General features: G+C 42.3%; 1 protein-coding gene across 1 annotated transcript; it reads left to right on the forward strand.

The window, feature by feature from the left end:
• The first annotated feature begins 894 nt into the window (after positions 1-894).
• Positions 895-6,686, forward strand: LOC120055790 (mucin-15-like). Its single transcript, XM_039003761.1, has 3 exons — positions 895-1,092; positions 6,111-6,281; positions 6,420-6,686. Exons 1-3 carry the CDS (start codon positions 1,050-1,052, stop codon positions 6,539-6,541), a joined length of 336 nt encoding a protein of 111 aa, XP_038859689.1. The 5' UTR covers positions 895-1,049; the 3' UTR covers positions 6,542-6,686.
• The last annotated feature ends 15,034 nt before the right edge of the window (positions 6,687-21,720 follow it).

Below are 21,720 nucleotides of genomic sequence, written 5' to 3' on the forward strand. Positions count from 1 at the left end.
CCTTGGGAATTCATAAAGTCCTTATCTGGCCTTAATCAGTTGAACTATTCATACGTTTCTTTAATTGTTGGTGACTGGTTGCTTAAGAAAAAGTATGTACATTACTGTATATTCTCTATTTATAATCAATAGTGGCCGGCAGACCATGGGACATTCGAGCCAAAATGGGATAATTAAGAAAACAGATTTGACATTTGTGGAGAACCAACCTTGACTCAATGTATCTAACAAAAATATTTTGTTTACGTGTTGATTGTTGTTCAGAACAGGAACGAGAGAGACGGGATATGGACCTTTACGCAATCATCAGTGCTGTTTTGCTTCTGCAACTGCAAGGTTTTCATGTGGCCTTGCTCCAGGCACCAACAGACTCTCCAGGACGGACGATTGATCAAAGTTGGCTTCGTCAATTGGCCAAATCCAAGCTAAACAAGACGTCACAAGCTCAGCCCAATGACATTGTTGATATGACACTGGAGGGTACTGAGTCAACAGATGACTCTGCTGAGGTTATCGCAAATGGATCCGTGTCATTTAGTGGGGAACAGGTCAACATCCAGGACACAAATGAGACTTCAGGTGGTGTGACAAATGGCACCACAATGCCACCAGGGTTGCCAGATGCTACAGCAGAGGAACCTCCAGAAATCACTGTTGCACCAGAACCCCCAGTGAGTGTTGCCTTAAACTCAAGCCAAGTTTCCAATGCAACCGGAGAGGACAGTGGATTCCAAACTACCACCACTATGGCAATCACAGAAAACTCAAATGGCTCTAATTCCATGTCCAATTACACAAAATTAAATGAGACAACCACAGCTCCAGACACCAATAGCACAGAGCAGACTGGTCCAGATCCTGATGCTGAGAACAGGGTAACCAACAGTACAGAGGACTTCCATAATGTAACGACTGCAGTACCAGAGCCATCCAGTGAACCATCCACAGCTTCCCCCTCCACAAAGCTTCCCTTGGACTCCCCTGGGACGACAACTGCCAAAATCATCCCAGAAACTAAAACAACCACAGGTCCCAGCACAATAACAGCCATGATGGAAACGGGTGCCGCTTCAGGAAGCAACTCTGCGAGAGGTGAGGAGACAGTGCTCCAGTGTCTAAATATCTGGTACATTCTTTGTCTCGAGGGAACTGCTGTGTGCGCCTACAACCTACTTACTTGCTTGTTCAAGTGAGCCTGTACCAACTTTTAGGGAGATACCAAGAGATCACAACAATTTAAATTTGGGTGTGTTCACTTCATTTAACTATTGTGATATTGTTTTAAATGTTTTGGGAGAGGCATTAACGCATGAGTCAGCAACCAGACAGAGCAGTCAAAAAGTTACAAATAACCACAGAGTGTCAGATTTGAACATAGGAGGGACCTAGTTAGAGAGTAACACAATACCCAACAACACTCAAAGGGCACTTATGTTATATCATCATCGTCTTTTTTACACAACACATTCTTTCCAGTCTCTCCCTGACCCACATTTGACGGATCTCTTTTCTTTTTTGTTACTTGTAAAAAAAAAACTCAAAGCACAAACTCCCCTTCCTTAACCGGCTGGGTTAGGGTTGGGTTTCAGAAAATAGTTGCATGCCCACAGTGAGTGGAGGCTTCCATTACAAACACCTTCTTCAGGGGACAAAAGACCCCTATGCTAGCCTGGCTACAGGAAGGAGGGGGTCAGTAGCTGAGGTTCGTTGCTGCCATACAGGGCGTGAGAGTACTGCTCTCCAGTTTCTAACATACTAAACAAGGGTTTATTTGAGTGGGTGATTGGAGACATTCATTAAAGGAGGATATCCCCAATTTCGACAGGTTATAAATGATGTACGAATAGTTCCTCTTGTAATTCAAACTCAATTACATCCTTTTCAAACACTTACACATTATTTGCCAGGTCCAGTCATGGATTTGAATATGTAGTAACTACATCTATCAAACTTTAAAAACTTGGAAATGTGTAACGAAAAACAGTGTTACCTTTGAGAAGACCTCATCATACATTTCAGCCAGTGATTTGTTTAGACTGTGGCTGGTTTGACCTGTTTGTTTACCTCATTTGCATGTTGCTTTACAGATTTTCCATGGTTGGTACAGCTTACTAGTTATGCATCGCAGTCTTTATATGCAATGTTTATGAATCTATTGACAACCCATACTGGCTAATTACCTTTCCTTTAGGGAACATGGAGTGAAAAGGTGTAGCGTTTCACACAACCATGTCACACAAAAGTAGACAATATCTGGACCTAAATCATATTTTCTCTATTCATGGATTGACCCTCCGTCACTTGGTAGCATCACGCCATTGTTACACTAAACATAAAAGGTTCCTGGAGGACCCTTTAGGGGATCTTCAAATTGATTAATTAACCCCTAAGTTATTCGAAGAACCATTTAAAACGACTCTGGCGTGTTGATGTTGGTGTCCTCTGTAGGTTATCCATAGCCAGAATGATCGAACAGGTTTCCTGTTATATTCATCAGAGGTGTAGGGAGGGTGAAGTTTGTGAATACCAAAAATATATATAATTCTACAGATGATTAACAAAACATACCTCGGTTTTTATGGTAAATGTGAATGGGGAAAAAAATGGTTCACCTTTGACAAAGGTTTTCATACACATACCTTGTTCAAAATGTAGAGGGCTCTGGGATCTTTACTGAAGAGGTAAAGGATGAGGAAGATGGCTGTTGTGACAGTCCTATAAGGTTTTAGAGAAACCATTAATTAAAAGTAAAACTGTAGATGATACATGTGATCTGCATAACATTGAGGCAAACCACTACTAATTGTACATACAAAGACTAACACAAATAACTACGCAGTTCAGTCATCTTTGCCCAATGCTGCTATATCCTTTAACATATTCTTTCCTCTTTGTTGATTGATATCCATTCGATTGTGTCCATTTTCTGTCTTAGAAAGAATTGTAAAAAGGGACAAAGTGTCAAGCAGCCATTTGCACAAATATGAAAGATAGACAGTATAATCATAAAATAATATCAATTTAGATCATACTAGGGAAAAATCTTACCTTAAATCTTAGATCTTTCAATTTTTCAGTTAAATGCCTGCACCTGCTGTCGTCTCAAATTCAATTCCAAATGTTTCAGTTGGGTAGTTAGGTTCCTGCAAGAACCCCCAAGAACTAAAGAGGTTCCTCTATGAACCCAACCTCCTATGTAGTTCTTGGAAGAACCTTTTTGTTGGCATTTTTCAGTGCCAAGAACCATAAGGTTCTTCGATGAACTTTGAGGATCTTAGAAGAACCCTTGATGAACCCCTAATTTTTTGAGTCTACATTCTAAAGAGACCTCAGCCATAGTGGCCCCCAAAAGTCAAGTGGTGCCCAGTCATTCCAAACGGTGACTGTTAAGTCTAAATTACACTACATTCTTAGAAAAAAAAAGGTGCTATCTAGAACCTAAATGGATTCTTCGGCTGTCCCCATAGGAGAACCCTTTGAAGAATCCCTTTTGGTTCCAGGTATAACTCTTTTGGGTTCCATGTAAAACCCTTTCCACAGAGGGTTCTACCTGGAACCAAAAGGGGTTCTTCAACACAACGTGTTCTTATTTTGTTCTTATTTTAAAATTGTGTAGTTCAGTCCTTGAGCTGTTCTTTTCTATTGATGTTCTGTATTAGGTCATGTTTTGTGTGAACACCAGTAAGAGGAGCTGCTACTTCAGCAACAGCTAATGGGGATCCTAATAAAATACCAAAAAATACCAAATACCAAATTTACTTTAGACAGATGGCAATGTTGCTATTAGCTAGCAGTTCATAAAAAATACCTAGCAATTCTAGAGTTAGCTAGATAAAATCAGATGCTCTCCCCTCAATCTTAGCTAGCTAGCTAACGTAATACTACATCTAATGTCAATCTGACGACATCACAACGATGACAAAAGGTTTTCCTACTAATTATTTGCCTCCTTTAGAAATGGCAATGTTTTTCCAAGCAACTATAATGCACTTCTTCATCAGTGCCAATCGACATTGCATTTAGTCGGGAGTCAGGCTTGAACAGCCAAAACAATATTTTGACGAAACGTGTAGCGCATGAATATAAATACCCCACTTTATTCTAACGTAAATGCAGAGTGTGCTCCTTTTTCTAAAATAAAAGGTGTTGTGAGAAAATAGAAACGCAAGTGAGGTTAACAAGCTTGGTTTTCAGATAAGGAGATGTCAGGGAAGTAAACATTTGAATTTCCAAATGTGATGACTGAGATTATGAAAGTTTATTCGAAGAGGGGAAACTGTTGTTCATAGTAAACATTTTGTTAATCTTATTAACATATTGACTAGTCTGGTACTTTTCATTTAGTTGTATAAAGTTGTATCAAAACTGCCCTTGGAATAGTTAGATCTCACCTTCGCATAACACAAACCACATTATACCCAAGGAGACAGTAGTATTATGGTAAACAGGTTTCCATGGGTAAGACAAACAATCCATAGTCCTCTTTGCTTTATCTTTTCGTGGCATTTTTATCAATAAAAGTCACTAAATGAATGAGTACAGCCTAGGTACTGGATCCAAGGCATAAGGAACTGAATTTCTATCAATACATTAGCAGAACTAACACAGCCTGTAACTGCATTTCAGCCATAATGCTTTTCGTTTTACGGGGTTGGTTAACGTAATCCAATCAGGGATTCAGGGAGAGCATAATTTCATAAATCATGTTGGTCAAATGTTTTAAAGTATTCACACACCTCCACTTTTTTAAACATATTTTGTTATGTTGCAAAGTGGGATAAAAATGTATTTAATTGTCAATTTAGTCAACGATCCACACACAATACTCAAGGTGGAAGAAAAACTTGATAAAACAAATATATATATGCAAAATGAAACACTAGTTCAACCCCCCTGATTCAATACGTATTAGAATCACCTTTGGAAGCAATGACAGCTGTGAGTCTTTCTGGGTAAGTCTCTAAGAGCTTTGCACACCTGGATTGTAACCCAGTGATGTGTTATGTTGGATTTGCCCCAAACATAATGCTTTGTATTCAGGACAAAAGTTAATTTCTTTACCACATTTTTAGCAGTAGTGCCTTATTGGAAACAGGATGCATGTTTTGGAATATTTTTTGTTCTGCACAGGCTTCCTTCTTTTTGCTTTGTCATTTAAGTTAGTATTGTGGAGTAAAACTACACTGAACAAAAATATAAATACAAAATGCAGCAATTTCTTAATTAGGCTTGCCATAACAGAGGTTGAATATTGACTCAAGACATTTCAGCTTTAAATAAGTTATTAATCCACTTATCCACTTTGACATGATGGGTATTGTGTGTAGATCAGTGAATCAAAATCTCAATGTAATCCAATTTAAATTCAGGCTGTAAGAGAACAAAATGTGGAAAAAGTCAAGGGGTGTGAATACTTTCTGAAAGCGCTGTATCACTTCCGTGGTAATTTCACAAATGACATGAAATACCGATACACTTTACACTTCATTTGACTGACATTGGTTAATTATTGGTTTCACTAATTGGTTCAACATGATTAAATAGATGGAAAACTTTTGCTGAATTGCAATAAAACCTGTTATTTTCACGCATGGTTTTTGCACTGATTGTGGTGGCGTAATTACATGGCTGGGAAATAGTACTATCTATTGAGTTGAGAATACTCATGTAAAAGGGTGCTCTATATCCTTTTGTACATTTATTTTTAAACACACCATTTTGCCCTCAATTATAGGAAGAATGGTACTTTATGGTTTGTCGATGTTCAATAACTGTCAACAACATTTCAACTTACTATCCACTAACCCTAACCTTAACTCTTACCCTAACCCTTATTATAAACCTATCCCTAACCCTAAACGTAACCTTAGGAAGTATTTGCTTATCAACAGCCACTTTGTTGATAGTATGACCATCTGTATATAATCTACAGTATATGGAACTATCCAAATAAAGTGTAACTGGAAGAATATTTTGAAATACAGAAATATATCATCCCAGACAACATTTATTGCACCATATATTAGAATTGCACCAATATTAGAATGTTGTATTTGCAATGTATTTCCCTATTTTTCATGTATTATTTTTGATAAATGTATTTTCTAAAGGCTTGGCCTCAGATGCAGTGCAGAACAAGAAGAGGAGTCAGGCATGGGCTGCCATCCTGGGCACAGGAGTGGCAGTGTGCTTCGTGGCGTTGGTGGTCTATGTCATCCTGAGAAGGAGAGGCCAACGGGATTTCACACACAGGAAGCTTGTTGAGGAAATCCCAGACCCAGGTAGGAAGTTCCCTGAGATATTTCCCTTTTAGGATTTCCTGGCATATTTTCTATCTGATAGGACTGGATCAATAATAGGAAAGCACCTGTTATCCTATCGGCCATGCAAAATTTCACATGTCTGTTTCTCACTCCTAGTTCTACGACTGAACAACACTGAGCCTGTGGACTTGAAATTTGATGGTTCAGCCTACTACAATCGTGGACTCCAAATGGACAATATCCAAATGGACCACTTTCCACAAGGACATGAAAATTGAAAAGGACTCCAAGACTAACCTTAAACACTTTAAAGAAGACTTTCATATACAAAATACTTATTGAGACCCGACATACGCATTAACGTGCATAAGTCTCTATAGCAGAATGTCAAGTCATGGATTTACTGCACCCTAATGCATTGGTTTTGTGGGCAAATTTTTTTGTAAATTTTTCCAAATTTCAGAAAACTTTGAGAATGTGGAAAAGTGTAAGGAATTTATTATTCTTTTGGAACATTTGAATTATATGTTTATATGTTTTTATTTCTAAAATTACATTGGTTTGGAAGGAAAGTTTTTTTTAAATTTGCTGGAAATATTCCCATTCTTTGTTACGCCTAGGACGAATACTACCTTTACATAACTTAGACTTCCACATAATTATCGCATTGATCTCAATGGGAGAAAACGTCATGCATGGATCTCAATTTATGATTCTAGACACTTCAGCACAGTCTATTATAGAAGTAGTAAAAGCCAAAAATGAAGTATATATTTCCAAGATGGTTCGACAAAGGTAACTAAACATTTCTTAGACATGAAGACCTACACTCAAATAAGGTTATTTTTGTACCTTACTCTAAATGACAATTTAGCCGCAGGTCAACTAAATTTTTATTAAACCTTTATTTAACTAGGCAAGTCAGATAAGAACCCATTCTTATTTACAATGACGGCCTACTCCGGCCAAACCCTCCCCTAACCCGAACAACGTTGGGCCAATTGTGCGCCGCCCAATGGGACTCCCGATCACGGCTGGTTGTGACACAGCCCGGGATCAAACCAGGGTCATACTGTAGTATCGCTTTTTTTAATCAACCCAAATTAGAAGTTATTAAGTACTACTTAAGTAATTTTGTGGGGTATCTGTACTTTAATATTTATATTTACTTCTACTTTTACTTTTACTTCACTATATTCCTAAAGAAAATAATGTACTTTTCACTCCATACATTTTCCCTGACACCCAAAAGTACTCGTTACATTTTGAATGCTTAGCAGTACAGGAAAATGGTCCAATACACGCACTTATTAAGAGAACATCCCTGGACATACTGTCTGTGATCTGACGTACTCACTAAACACAAATGCTTGGTTTGAAAATTATGTTGGAGTGTTGGAGTGTTCCCCTGGCTATCTGTAAATAAAATACCAAATTAAATTAGCTTAATATAAGGATTTTTAAATGATTTATACTTTTACTTTTTAACAATTACATTTAGTTTTGATACTTAAGTATATTTAAAACCAAATACTTTTAGACTTTTACTGGGTGACTCACTAATACTTGAGTCATTTTCTGTGAAGGTATCTTTACTTTTACTGAAGTATGACAATTGGGTACTTTTTCCACCACTGCTTTTTCTAAAATGTTTAATGAGATTGGAGAACACTTTGGGACGGATCCAGGGCCGGCCCTCTCATTAGGCAGGATTAGGAGGCCACCTATGGTGGAAGATTAATGAGGGCAGCATTTTCTGAGCTAAACTGACCAAGACGCACCTCCAACAACACATAAAACCTCATAGATACTGAACAAAAATATAAAACGCAACATGCGACAACTATTTTACTGGGTTACAGTTCATATAAAGAAATCATTCCATTAAAATAAATACATTTGTCCCTAATCTATGGATTTCAAATTACTTGGCAGGGCGCATCCATGGGCCTGGGAGGGCATAGGCCCACCCACTTGGGAGCCAGGCCCCCAGCCAAACAGAATATGTTTTCCCCCACAAAAGATCTTAATTACAGACAGAAATACTCCTCAGTTTCATCAATTGTCCAATTTTCCGGGTGGCTGGCCTCAGATGATCACGCAGGTGAAGAAGCCAGATGTGGAGGTCCTGGGCTGGCGTGGTTACACGTGGTCTGAGGTTGTGAGGCCAGTTGGGCGTACTGCCAAATTCTCTAAAATGACGTTGGAGGTGGCTTATTGTAGAGAAATTAACATTAAATTATCTTGCAACAGCTCTGGTGGACATTCCTGTAGTCAGCATGCCAATTGCACACTCCATCAAAACTTGAGACATCTGTGGCGTTGTGTGACAAAACTTCACATTTTAGAGTGGCCTTTTATTGTCCCTAGCACAAGGTGCACCTGTGTAATGATCATGCTGTGTAATCAGCTTCTTGATATGCCACATCTGTCAGGTGGACGGATTACTTTGGCAAATGAGAAATGCTCACATCAGAGATGTAAACAAATGTGTGCCAAAATTTGAGAGAAATAAGCTTTTTGTGCGTATGGACATTTCTGGGATATTTTATTTCAGCTCATGAAACATGGGACCAGCACTTTATATGTTGTGTTAATATTTTCGTAAAATTCTGCCCAAAAACAATGACAATTTGTGAAAGTGAAAGTAAAACAAAATACAACTAAATCTCTCTCTCAACTCTCTCTCTCTCTCTCGCTTCTCCTTAATTTTGAAAGAAATTAATTTGTTCAAAACTGTTCAACTATTGTCTTTCTCTCTCTTTGAGTCAATTACTCATGATATTGTATGCACTGCAGTGCTGGCTAGCTGTAGCTTATGCTTTCAGTACTAGGTTATTTCCCTGATATTTTCATTGGGTGGACAATATGCCAGTTCATGCTGCAAGAGCTCTGATAGGTTGGCGGATGTCCTCCGGAAGTTGTCATAATTACTGTGTAAATCTATAAAAGTGGGTGAGAACCATGAGCCTCCTAGGTTTTGCTTTGATGTCAATGTACCCAGAGGAGGACAGAAGCTAGCTGTCTACACCATGGTGCTAACCTATAGTGTTGCTGAGGATACTGTAGACCTTCGTTGCTAAACAGTGTGTTTAATCAATTATTTGGTGACGTGAATATATTTAGTATAGTTTTATCTAAAATAATTTTTTAAATGTTTCACAATTTTAAAAAAAATATGAAATTCCCTGAGAATGATCCCCCCCTTTCTCCTCTAAGGAGCCTCCACTGACCAGTAGCATATGGGCTTTTTAGGTGAGCGCTGATGCCAACCTGTAATTAGCAGTGCCCACTTTGTCAAAGGCAGGGGCACAAAATATTTCTTGTCCACTCCCAGCGCGCCTCTCCAGGGTGCTGTTGGAGAGACGCACCGCTGCGGCGCTCCACCAACATTCCACATTCCGTCCCCAAAAAATTATCTAACATAAATCATGTAACAGATATAGCCTATGGTAGAAGAGGATGTAGCTTTTTCTGTAGCCTACAGGCTGGATATAAAATAAATGACAATGTAATAAGACAAACACTTTTTACATCATGCAGGTTTCTTCGATCAAGTAGCCTAACCTAAATGTATTTTTTGGTGCATTCTTGACCAGTCTTGATTTCCACATCCACGGATGTTGGTTTTTGGTCCGGTCCGGAAACAAATCTGAACCACTCATAGACTGTAACGATTCTCGTCTGGTGAAGGAGAAGAGGACCAAAATGCAGCGTGGTAAGTGTTTGTCATAATTTAATTGAAACTGAACACTACACAAAAATAACAACGAGGAGAAAACGAAACAGTTCTGCAAGGTGAACTGACACCAAAACAGAAAATAAACACCCACAACCAAAATGGGGAAAACAGGCTACCTAAGTATGATTCTCAATCAGAGACAATGATCGACAGCTGCCTCTGATTGAGAACCATACCAGGCCAAACACAGAAATACAATAGCATAGAAAAAAGAACATAGACTACCCACCCCAACTCACGCCCTGACCAACCTAACACAAAGACATAAAAAAGGAACTAAGGTCAGAACGTGACAGTACCCCCCCCCCCCCAAAGGTGCGGACTCCGGCCGCAAAACCTGAACCTATAGGGGAGGGTCTGGGTGGGCGTCTGTCCATGGTGGCGGCTTTGGCGCGGGACGTGGACCCCACTCCACCATAGTCTTTGCCCGCTTAAGTGGCGCCTTTGGAGCGGCGACCCTCGTCGCCGACCTCGGACTGGGGACCCTTGCAGCGGGCCCCGAATAGATGGGCGACTCCGGCAGCGCCGTAGTGAAGGGCGACTTCGGCAGCTCCTGACTGACAGGCGGCTCCGGCAGCTCCTGACTGACGGGCGGCTCTGGCAGCTCAGAACAGACGGGCGGCTCTGGCAGCTCAGGACAGACGGGCGGCTCTCGCTGCTCCGGACAGAAGGGAGACTCTGGCTGCTCCGGACCGGAGGGTGACGCTGGAGGCTCCGGACCAGAGGGCGTCGCTGGAGGCTCCGGACCAGAGGGCGTCGCTGGAGGCTCCGGACCAGAGGGCGTCGCTGGAGGCTCCGGACCAGAGGGCGTCGCTGGAGGCTCCGGACCAGAGGGCGACGCTGGAGGCTCCGGACCAGAGGGTGTCGCTGGAGGCTCCGGACCAGAGGGCGACGCTGGAGGCTCCGGACTAGAGGGCGACGCTGGAGGCTCCGGACTAGAGGGCAACGCTGAAGGCTCCGGACTAGAGGGCGTCGCTGGAGGCTCCGGACTAGAGGGCGACGCTGGAGGCTCCGGCCTAGCTTCCTTCGTTGGAGGCCTCGTGTCATAACTCCTCACTGGAGGCTTTGTGCCATGGATCCTCACTGGAGGCTTCGTGCCATGAATCATCACAGGATGCTTCATACCATGGAGCATCACTGGAGGCTTCGTGCCCTGGATCATCACTGGAGGCTTCGTGCCATGGATTATCACTGGAAGCTTCTTGCCATGGATCATCACTGGAGGCTTCGTGCCATGGATTATCACTGGAGGCTTCTTGCCATGGATTATCACTGGAGGCTTCTTGCCATGGATTATCACTGGAGGCTTCTTGCCATGGATTATCACTGGAGGCTTCATGCCATGGATCATCACTGGAAGCTTCTTGCCATGGATCATCACTGGAATGGAGAGACACACAGGAGGCCTGGCTCTGGGAGAAGGCACAGGACTCACCAGGCTGGGGAGACATGCAGGAGGCCTTGTCCTTGGCCGAGGCACTGGACCGTGGAGGCGCACTGGCAGTCTCGAGCACAGAGCTAGCACCACTCGTCCTGGCTGGATCCCCCCTGTAGCCCGGCAAGTGCGGGGAGTTGGAACAGGCCGCACTGGGCTGTGCTGGCGAACTGGAGACACTGTGCGTAGGGCTGGTGCAGTATGCCCCGGGCCGAGGAGACGCACTGGAGACCAGATGCGCTGAGCCGGCATCATCCCTCCTGGCTCGATGCCCACTCTAGCCCGGCCGATTCGAGGAGCTGCAATGTAGTGCACCGGGCTATGCGTGCGCACTGGGGACACCGTGCGCTTCACAGCATAACACGGTGCCTGCCCAGTCACTCTCTCGCCACGGTAAGCACGGGAGTTGGCTCAGGTCTCCTACCTGAGTCCACCAATCTACCCGTGTGCCCCCCCAAAAAAAATGTCTGGGGCTGCCTCTCGTGCCCGTTACCTCACGCCAATTCCTCGTAGTGGCGCCGCTCCGCTCTAGCTGCCTCCAGCTCCTCTTTCGGACGGCGATACTCCCCCGGCTGTGCCCAGGGTCCTTTGCCGTCCTAAATTTCCTCCCATGTCCAGGAGTCCATGTTCCCACGCTGCTTGGTCCTTTGTGGGTGGGTGTTTCTGTAACGATTCTCATCTGGTGAAGGAGAAGAGGACCAAAATGCAGCGTGGTAAGTGTTCGTCATAATTTAATTGAAACTGAACACTACACAAAAATAACAACGAGGAGAAAACGAAACAGTTCTGCAAGGTGAACAGACACTAAAACAGAAAATAAACACCCACCACCAAAATGGGGAAAACAGGCTACCTAAGTATGATTCTCAATCAGAGACAATGATCGACAGCTGCCTCTGAGAACCATACCAGGCCAAACACAGAAATACAATAACATAGAAAGAAGAACATAGACTACCCACCCCAACTCACGCCCTGACCAACCTAACACAAAGACATAAAAAAGGAACTAAGGTCAGAACGTGACATAGACATCTATGTTTGGCTCAGATTTTGTCCGGTCTAGTCCAGCCTTGATAGGGCCCAAACATAGACGTCTATAAATTATGTATTTTCAACGTCCCGGAAAATACGTATTTTAAATGTCCGGAAAGTACATCTTTTTACCTTTCATTCAGAACCTAAATTGAACCTGACCTCAGCGTGTGGAAAATATGTATTTTAGACAATTTTGCTTACTGGGACTATTCTAATTTTGTCTCACCTAGGGTGGTAGAACAGCCAGGACCGGGCCTGGAGGGACCTTAGACCATTCCTCCATACAGAATCTTTCCAGTTCCTTGATATCCTTTTTCTGCACTTATGGACTGCCCTCTTCAATACAAACCACAGGTTTTCAATGGAGTTCAAGTCTGGAGACTGAGATGGCCATTGCAAAATGTTGATTTTGTGGTTAATTAACAATTTCTTTGTGAATTTTGATTAGTGCTTGGGGATATGTTCTTGCTGGAAGAGCCACTTACGGAGGCAACCAGGTTTTGGGCTAAAATGTCCTGGTACTTGGAAAAGTTCATGATGTCGTTGACTTAACAAGAACCACAGGACCAGTGGAAGCAAAACAGCCCCATAACATCAAAGATCCACCACCGTATTTTACCGTAAGTATGAGGTACTTTTCGGCATATGCTTCTGTTTTTCAACGCCAAACCTATCACTGGTGTGTGTGGCCAAAGAGCTCTATTTTTATGTCATCTGCACCAAACCATATCACCGCCTGGAGTTTGATAAACGGCTTTTGCACTTGGATTGGAACCAATTACGTTTACACTCAGTTTATCAACTTACAAAAGACACATTCAGATGTCTTGGTAATAGAGTATCAGATTGGCTACTGTACCTGAAATATGTGTCAGTTCATAATCAGTTACAGTAATCATTACATTAAGACAGTTTGTGTTCTGTTTGTCTCCGTCTAAGTTGTTTTGTCTGTCTAACTTATTTTCCTGAATTTTACAACAGTGTCTGAATTTGTATACCTTTATTCCTGATGGACTGTTCTATGCTTTCCCTCCCAAACAGGACAGGCCACTTGAAGGAACACTATGGAAGTTTAGTTGCTAATTGTTTATGGGTTGAATGTTTGCTGTACTCAGATAAACATATATTGTTTTCCTAAAATGAAAGATTTTTGTGCTTGCAAGAGATAAGGAGGAGGATGGCTTTCACTTCAGCAGTGATAAATTCATGAACTTCTTTGAGGAAAAGATCATGCTCATTAGAAAGCAAATTACGGACTCCTCTTTAAATCTGTGCATTCCTCCAAAGCTCAGTTGTCCTGAGTCTGCACAACTCTGCCAGGACCTAGGATCAAGGGAGACACTCAAGTGTTTTAGTACTATATCTCTTGACACAATGATGAAAATAATCATGGCCTCTAAACCTTCAAGCTGCATACTGGACCCTATTCCAACTAAACTACTGAAAGAGCTGCTTCATGTGCTTGGCCCTCCTATGTTGAACATAATAAACGGCTTTCTATCCGCCGGATGTGTACCAAACTCACTAAAAGTGGCAGTAATAAAGCCTCTCTTGAAAAAGCCAAACCTTAACCCAGAAAAAAAAAACAATGTATACGAAACGAACAATGTATACGAAACGCTTCAGTCTGGTTTTAGACCCCATCATAGCACTGAGGCTGCACTTGTGAAGGTGGTAAATGACCTTTTAATGGCGTCAGACCGAGGCTCTGCATCTGTCCTCGTGCTCCTAGACCTTAGTGTTGCTTTTGATACCATCGATCACCACATTCTTTTGGAGAGATTGGAAACTCAAATTGGTCTACACGGACAAGTTCTGGCCTGGTTTAGATCTTATCTGTCGGAAAGATATCAGTTTGTCTCTGTGGATGGTTTGTCCTCTGACAAATCAACTGTAAATTTTGGTGTTCCTCGAGGTTCCGTTTTAGGACCACTATTGTTTTCACTATATAGTTTACCTCTTGGTGATGTCATTTGGAAACATAATGTTAACTTTCACTGCTATGCGGATGACACACAGCTGTACATTTGGGTGAAACGTGGTGAAGCCCCAAAATTGCCACTCGCTGGAAGCCTGTGCTTCAGTGGAAGTGGATGGCTGCAAATGTTCTACTTTTAAACTCGGACATACAGAGATGCTTGTTCTAGGTCCCAAGAAACAAAGAGATCTTCTGTTGAACCTGACAATTAATCTTGATGGTTGTACACTCGTCTCAAATAAAACTGTGAAGGACCTCGGCGTTACTCTGGACCCTGATCTCTCTTTTGATGAACATATCAAGACTGTTTCAAGGACAGCTTTTTTTCCATCTAAGTAACATTGCAAAAATCAGAAACTTTCTGTCCAAAAATTATGCAAAAAAATTAATCCATGCTTTTGTCACTTCTAGGTTAGACTACTGCAATGCTCTACTTTCTGTCTACCCGGATAAAGCACTAAATAAACTTCAGTTAGTGCTAAATACGGCTGAAAAATGTGATCATATTACTCCAGTGCTAGCCTCTCTACACTGGCTTCCTGTTAAGGCAAGGGCTGATTTCAAGGTTTTACTGCTAACCTACAAAGCATTACATGGGCTTGCTCCTACCTATCTTTCCGATTTGGTCCTGCCGTACATACCTACACGTACGCTACGGTCACAAGACGCAGGCCTCCTAACTATCCCTAGAATTTCTAAGCAAACAGCTGGAGGCAGGGCTTTCTCCTATAGAGCTCCATTTTTATGGAATGGTCTGCCTATCCATGTGAGAGACGCGGACTCGGTCTCAACCTTTAAGTCTTTATTGAAGACTCCTCTCTTCAGTATGATTGGGTGTAGTCTGGCCCAGGAGTGTGAAGGTGAACGGAAAGGCACTGGAGCAACGAACCGCCCTTGCTGTCTCTGCCTGGCCGGTTCCCCTCTCTCCACTGGGATTCTCTGCCTCTAACCCTATTACAGGGGCTGAGTCACTGGCTTACTGGTGCTCTTCCATGCCGTCCCTAGGAGGGGTGTGTCACATGAGTGGGTTGAGTCACTGACGTGTTCTTCCTGTCTGGGTTGGCGCCCCCCCTTAGGTTGTGCTGTGGCGGAGATCTTTGTGGGCTATACTCGGCCTTGTCTCAGGATGGTAAGTTGGTGGTTGAAGATATCCCTCTAGTGGTGTGGGGGCTGTGCTTTGGAAAAGTGGGTGTGGTTATATCCTGCCTGTTTTGCCCTGTCCGGGGGTATCGTCGGATGGGGCCACAGTGTCTCCCGACCCCTCCTGTCTCAGCCTCCAGTATTTATGCTGCAGTAGTAGTTTATGTATCGGGGGCTAGGGTCAGTCTGTTATATCTGGAGTATTTCTCCTGTCTTATTCGGTGTCCTGTGTGAATTTAAGTATGCTCTCTCTAATTCGCTCTTTCTTTCTTTCTCTCTCTTGGAGGACCTGAGCCCTAGGACCATGCCTCAGGACTACCTGGCCGTGCTGCTGCTCCAGTTTCAACTGTTCTGCCTGCGGCTGTGGAACCCTGACCTGTTCACCGGACGTGCTACCTGTCCCAGATCTGCTGTTTTCAACTCTCTAGAGACAGCAGAAGCGGTAGAGATACTCTGAATGATCGGCTATGAAAAGCCAACTGATATTTACTCCTGAGGTGCTGACCTGTTGCACCCTCGACAACCACTGTGATTATTATTATTTGACCCTGCTGGTCATCTATGAACATTTGAACATCTTGGCCATGTTCTGTTATAATCTCCACCCGGCACAGCCAGAAGAGGACTGGCCACCCCTCATAGCCTGGTTCCTCTCTAGGTTTCTTCCTAGGTTTTGGCCTTTCTAGGGAGTTTTTCCTAGCCACCGTGCTTCTACACCTGCATTGCTTGCTGTTTGGGGTTTTAGGCTGGGTTTCTGTACAGCACTTTGAGATATCAGCTGCTGTAAGAAGGGCTTTATAAATACATTTGATTTGATTTGATAACAAATGGTTATCTCATGAGATAGCAAATTGTTATCTCATGAAAGCACAAAAATCTTTCATTTTAGGCAAACAATATATGTTTTTGCTCATGGGTGTGGGAAGGTGTGACTCTTTATGTCCACTGATGTCATTTCTTGATAATATTTCTGTCCATTTAGGGGACCGCTTTGGCTTAAGAGCACCCTTACGGGAAAAAGTTCTGTATAGCTTCTTTAACATAATTGACTGAACGAGCAGCGAAGGACAGTTGTAATAGGTTTGAATGTTTACTCCAGATCCACAGTGATCCAGCTCGTGGATCTCGATGAAACACTGAGAGGAATGGCAAGCATGCCATTACTCTCTAACTGCAATTTGGATCAGTCCTGATAGAGCTGAGAGATTAGAGAGGATCGGTGGCAAAATGGGGCATATGGTGTGCAAGGTGCAGCTGCTATCACAGAGGGTTTTCAGGAAGCAGGAAGCACCCCTAACACCACCACCAACCTGCTCAGTTGATTTTGATAAAGAGAAAACTGTTTTCTTAAAAACAATAACTGCTTCCTGGCAGTGTATTGCAGCTCTTTTCAAAAGGGGGCGCCATAGCATAGGTAATACTATAATCCTGCTAGTGCATAAGATATTTGGTTTGGCAGCTGCCTACCTGCTTCTTACACTTCAGTAGGGGCTCTAGCGTTACAGATTATGTGATAGAAATGTTAAGGTAATTTACAATTGAGCTGATATATGCAGAATTTACCGTAAATGCAGTCTCTGCTGTAAAGCTGAACTAATTTACAATTGAGCTGATATATGCAGAATTTACCGTAAATGCAGTCTCTGCTGTAAAGCTGAACTTCCGCAATGTGGATTGAATAGAGCCCTAGGTGTTAGACATGCCTGGGTAGCTGCTAGTTGCAGGCCAGACAGCACAGGACGGAGGAAAACAAAACACTTGTCAGCATTGATGAGGTCAGCTAAATTCCCTTCGCTTGTAAGGAAACCAAGCAGCCGTCAACGAAAGGCTTGCATGCCTTATTCGCCCTGCTGGAGACATATTACACAAAGGCAGCCTCAAAGCCCATAGTACATCCATTGAGACAGAGTAAAATTAACAATCAAGTTCCAGAGGAAAATGGTAGGTTTCCTCTTTGCAAAGATAGATAAATGCGAAACTGGCACACTGGATGTATTTGTTGTTTATCTACTGTGCAGTTTGGACTCCCATGAATAAGGGATATTTAAGCAATAAGGCACGGGGGGGGGGGGGTGAGGTATATGGCCAATATACCATGGCTAAGGGCTGTTCTTACGCATGACGCAAAGCGGAGTGCCTGGATACATTAAATAGTACCCGCAAAACACCACTCTCAACGGCAACAGTGAAGAGGATAATGGCCTTCTAGGCAGAGTTGCAATAAACAGAGAAGATTAAGATGGGCAAAAGAACACAGACACTGGACAGAGGAACTCTGCCAGCATCCCGGAGTCGCCTCTTCACTGTTGACTTTGAGACTGGTGTTTTGCGGGTACTATTTCATGAAGCTGCCATTTGAGGACTTGTGAGGCATCTGTTTCTCAAACTAGAAATTCTAATGTACTTGTCTTCTTGCTCAGTTGTGCATCGGGGCCTCCCACTACTCTTTCTATTCTGGTTAGAGCCAGTTTGCGCTGTTCTGTGAAGGGAGTAGTACACAGCGTTGAACCAAATCTTCAGTTTCTTGGTAATTTCTTGCATGGAATAGCCTTCATTTCTCGGAACAAGAATAGACTGGTGAGTTTCAGAATACATTTCTTTGTTTCTGGCCATTTTGAGCCTGTAATCGAACCCACAATGCTTATGCTCCAGATACTCAACTAGTCTACAGAAGGCCAGTTTTATTGCTTATTTTATCAGGACAACAGTTTTCAGCTGTGCTAACATAATTGCAAAAGGGTTTTCTAATGATCTATTAGACTTTTAAAATGATCAACTTGGATTAGCTAACACAACGTGCCATTGGAACACAGGAGTGATGGTTGCTGATAATGGGCCTCTGTACGCCTGTGTAGATATTCCATAAAAAATCTGCCGTTTCCAGCTACAATAGTAATTTACAACATTAACATTGTCTACACTGTATTTCTGATCAATTGATGTTATTTTAATGGACGAAAAATTTGCTTTTCTTTAAAAAACAAGAACATTTTTAAGTGACCCCAAACTTTTGAACGGTAGTGTATATATTTTATACAATTTTCATCATATTTATATTTCATACGATATCAAAGTTAACCCTCAAAACAGACTGTCCTTTACTAGCCAAATAATCCTTCTAGACCAGAAGTGTCAAACTCATTCTATGGAGGGCCTAGTACAGGGGTGTCAAACTCATTTCGCATCGTGGGCCACATACGGCCTAGGGAGATGTCAAGTGGGCCGGACCATTAAAATTATACCATACTCTGCTATAAATAACCAAAATATCATGTCTTTCCTTTGTTTTGGTGTAAAGAAGCACAAGAACATTAGGAAAATATTGAAATTTAATGAACTATCCTTTTACAAAACATTTCATGAAACACCTCATATTTCCTTAGACAAAGTTTTAAAGCTGCTGACTAACATTAAAGTGCACATTTTTTAAATCACCACAGTAAGGATTCATCTTCACAGAGCTGTATTCTTTCAATGCAAACAGTATCTAAGGCAGCATTTTAAAGGTGTTAGTCTAGTCTGGACTTGTATTTGTTCCTGAAACTTGGCATCTTTTGGCCTGTACAAGTGCATCAACACCAGGTGTCATGTCCTGACTAGCTGTCACTTTCAGAATGTCATTTAAGTGCTTGTTTGTGAGCCTTGAACGCATTTTTGTTTTATTGATATTCATCACTGAGAAAATTTGTTCACAAAGGTAGGTTGTCCCAAACATGCACAAAATTTTAGCAGCCAGGGCTGTTAATTTGGGGTACCCTGGTAGTAGATACTGATAAAATCTGTCCAGACCTACAGAGGCAAATTTGCCCTTCAAATCTGCATCACACTGGTAGCTGGCTTTTACCGCTGCTTCACTGACTTCTCGGCTCTGGATGAAAGTTGACTGCTGTTTCCTCAGACCCGCCAGCAATTCGTTAATCTTATCTCTTCTCAGTTGTCCTTGCAAGCCGTCATATTTTTCGCTGTGATGAGTCTCGTAGTGGCGTCGAATATTATATTCCTTCAATACCGAAACTTGTTGCAAACACACCAAGCACGAAGGTTTTCCGTGCATCTCTGTAAATAAATAGGACGTGGTCCATTTTTCTTTGAAAATTCTACACTCCTTATCTACTTTTCTCCGTTTGGATAACGACATTTTGGCTAATGAGGGTGTAGCGGAGAGGTAGAGACCAAGGTATTAACAACGTCGTAACAAGCAGCAGATGGCGCATTGATACCGTCTGCTGTTTTCAGTCTGTCTCAGTGATGCGGCTTGTCTTCTACTCTGATGGAAAGAGTGCGCCCCTTAGCGGATAATCCATGAATTGCAGCGAATTAAAAATATTAATTCCATGTCTTTTATGCATTTTTTCCACTTTCAAATTATCCTGCGGGCCTGATCGAACCTCCTTGGGGGCCGGTTCCGGCCCGCGGGCCGTATGTTTGACACCCCTGGCCTAGTATCTTCAGGTTCTGGGGTTTTCCTTTCAATTAAGCCCTAGACAACCAGGTATGGGGAGTTCCTTACTAATTAGTGACCTTAATTCTCATCAATCAAGTACAAGGTAGGAGCGAAAACCTGCAGGCCCTCTGTGGAATGAGTTTGACACCTTTCTTCTAGACTTTAGAGGTCCTTTTTGATGTACTGTAGTTAGGAAATAAAAATGAGTGTTGTTTTTCCCTATACCTCCTAACTCATGTCGACCAGTGGGGAATGATTTATGTATAGTTCCTTGAGCAGATTTCCCTCTGAGTACAAAGGCATCCACACAATTCCTTAATTTATTTGTTCGTGCACTTGGTTAAAAATGGATTTCAATATTAGAGTTAAAAGACTCATTTGTAAAGAGTTTTTAATTATTTATTTATATTTCTTTGCCAAAAGAAGTGTTGAACTGAACAATTAGTGCCCTTCAAAAGTAAGAAGACAATGAACAAAACTGCTATTATGAAATACAACATGATCTGAAAGAAGCAGGGCGGCTAATAGCTAATAATATTGAATCACATGCATCCACACACAATACACAATCTAGAGAAAATTAGGCCCTATTCACTGTCTGGCAGCATAGTCAGAAACCAATGAAAACCAGACTAAATCATTACTAGCTGTCAAATTACTAGCCGTTTCATTCTTATTTCGTCAATTTCTCACCCCTCTCTCAAATCACTGTGGATGAAAGGGAGGTCTTAGGGACATGACCTTCGACTTTCTCTTCCAATGCGCTTGAAAAGGAGTTGAGGAAATTAAGGTAAACAAGGACGGTGGAAGCAAGGATTCGACGTCGAGTAATATTTTGAGACAGCCCAGGACTGTTCATGGCTTCTCTGTTGGGAAGGAGTTCATTCGACTTCATGCTGCTCCCATTGTGGGAGTCCTCATTTCTCCTCTAAGCTCTGTCACCTTTAGATGTGCAAGGCAGGCAAAATTCTGCCATGGTTTCTCACATTTCACATTGCCCTCTCCTCAGCACCACAGCTGGATGCACTTAGACTATTGACAGTGTCTCAGACAGTTCTCCTGGAGACGACACCTGAGGCCTTGTCGACAGACAGCTTTTATTTTGTAACCACTTCAGGGAAAGAAAGGCCTTCTTAATTCTAGACTGACAGTTGGTTCAGGCAAAAGCTGGCGATAACAAAATAGTTTGATGACCCCATGAATACCAATATTTCACATCAAAATAAATGTGTGCTGCATTTTAAGCCAGTGGGACCGACACATTCATACAGTAGGTATATCTGAAAGTAAGTAAGACTAAATAAATAAATTAAGATTTTGGCCCAATAGTAGGCCTACTACTGTGTAAGACAACCCCCACAACTTCTCCTAATGTGCATTATATCCTCATATCGCTTCTAACCAAATGTGATGTGTGCAAGGAGCCCACTTCAGCACCTCTGCTCAACAGCTCAGTGAAAAATTAGGGGGTAACGCACCAGCGGAACCACTGGGGAAAATGTAGAGCAAACGTAATCAATTATCACACCTTTCACTGCATTCCCTTTGCTGTGGCCCCTTGATTATGTAAGGGAATTAGCTATCGATCAGCTAAGTGAGCCAGCAGGACGGCAACCAGCTAGTCACACAACTCAACGCCATCCGCCGAAGCAGAGCGTTGCTAGTTAAGCCTGCCACATT

The sequence above is a fragment of the Salvelinus namaycush genome, chromosome 1 (assembly GCF_016432855.1).
Source record: "Salvelinus namaycush isolate Seneca chromosome 1, SaNama_1.0, whole genome shotgun sequence".
In the NCBI taxonomy this organism is placed as follows: domain Eukaryota; kingdom Metazoa; phylum Chordata; class Actinopteri; order Salmoniformes; family Salmonidae; genus Salvelinus; species Salvelinus namaycush.

Coding starts and splice junctions, on each gene's coding strand:
- LOC120055790 (XM_039003761.1), top strand. CDS start 1,050: ATGATGGAAACGGGTGCCGCTTCAGGAAGCAACTCTGCGAGAG. Junction 1,093..6,110: donor AGGAAGCAACTCTGCGAGAG/GTGAGGAGACAG, acceptor TATTTTCTAAAG/GCTTGGCCTCAGATGCAGTG. Junction 6,282..6,419: donor TGAGGAAATCCCAGACCCAG/GTAGGAAGTTCC, acceptor TCTCACTCCTAG/TTCTACGACTGAACAACACT.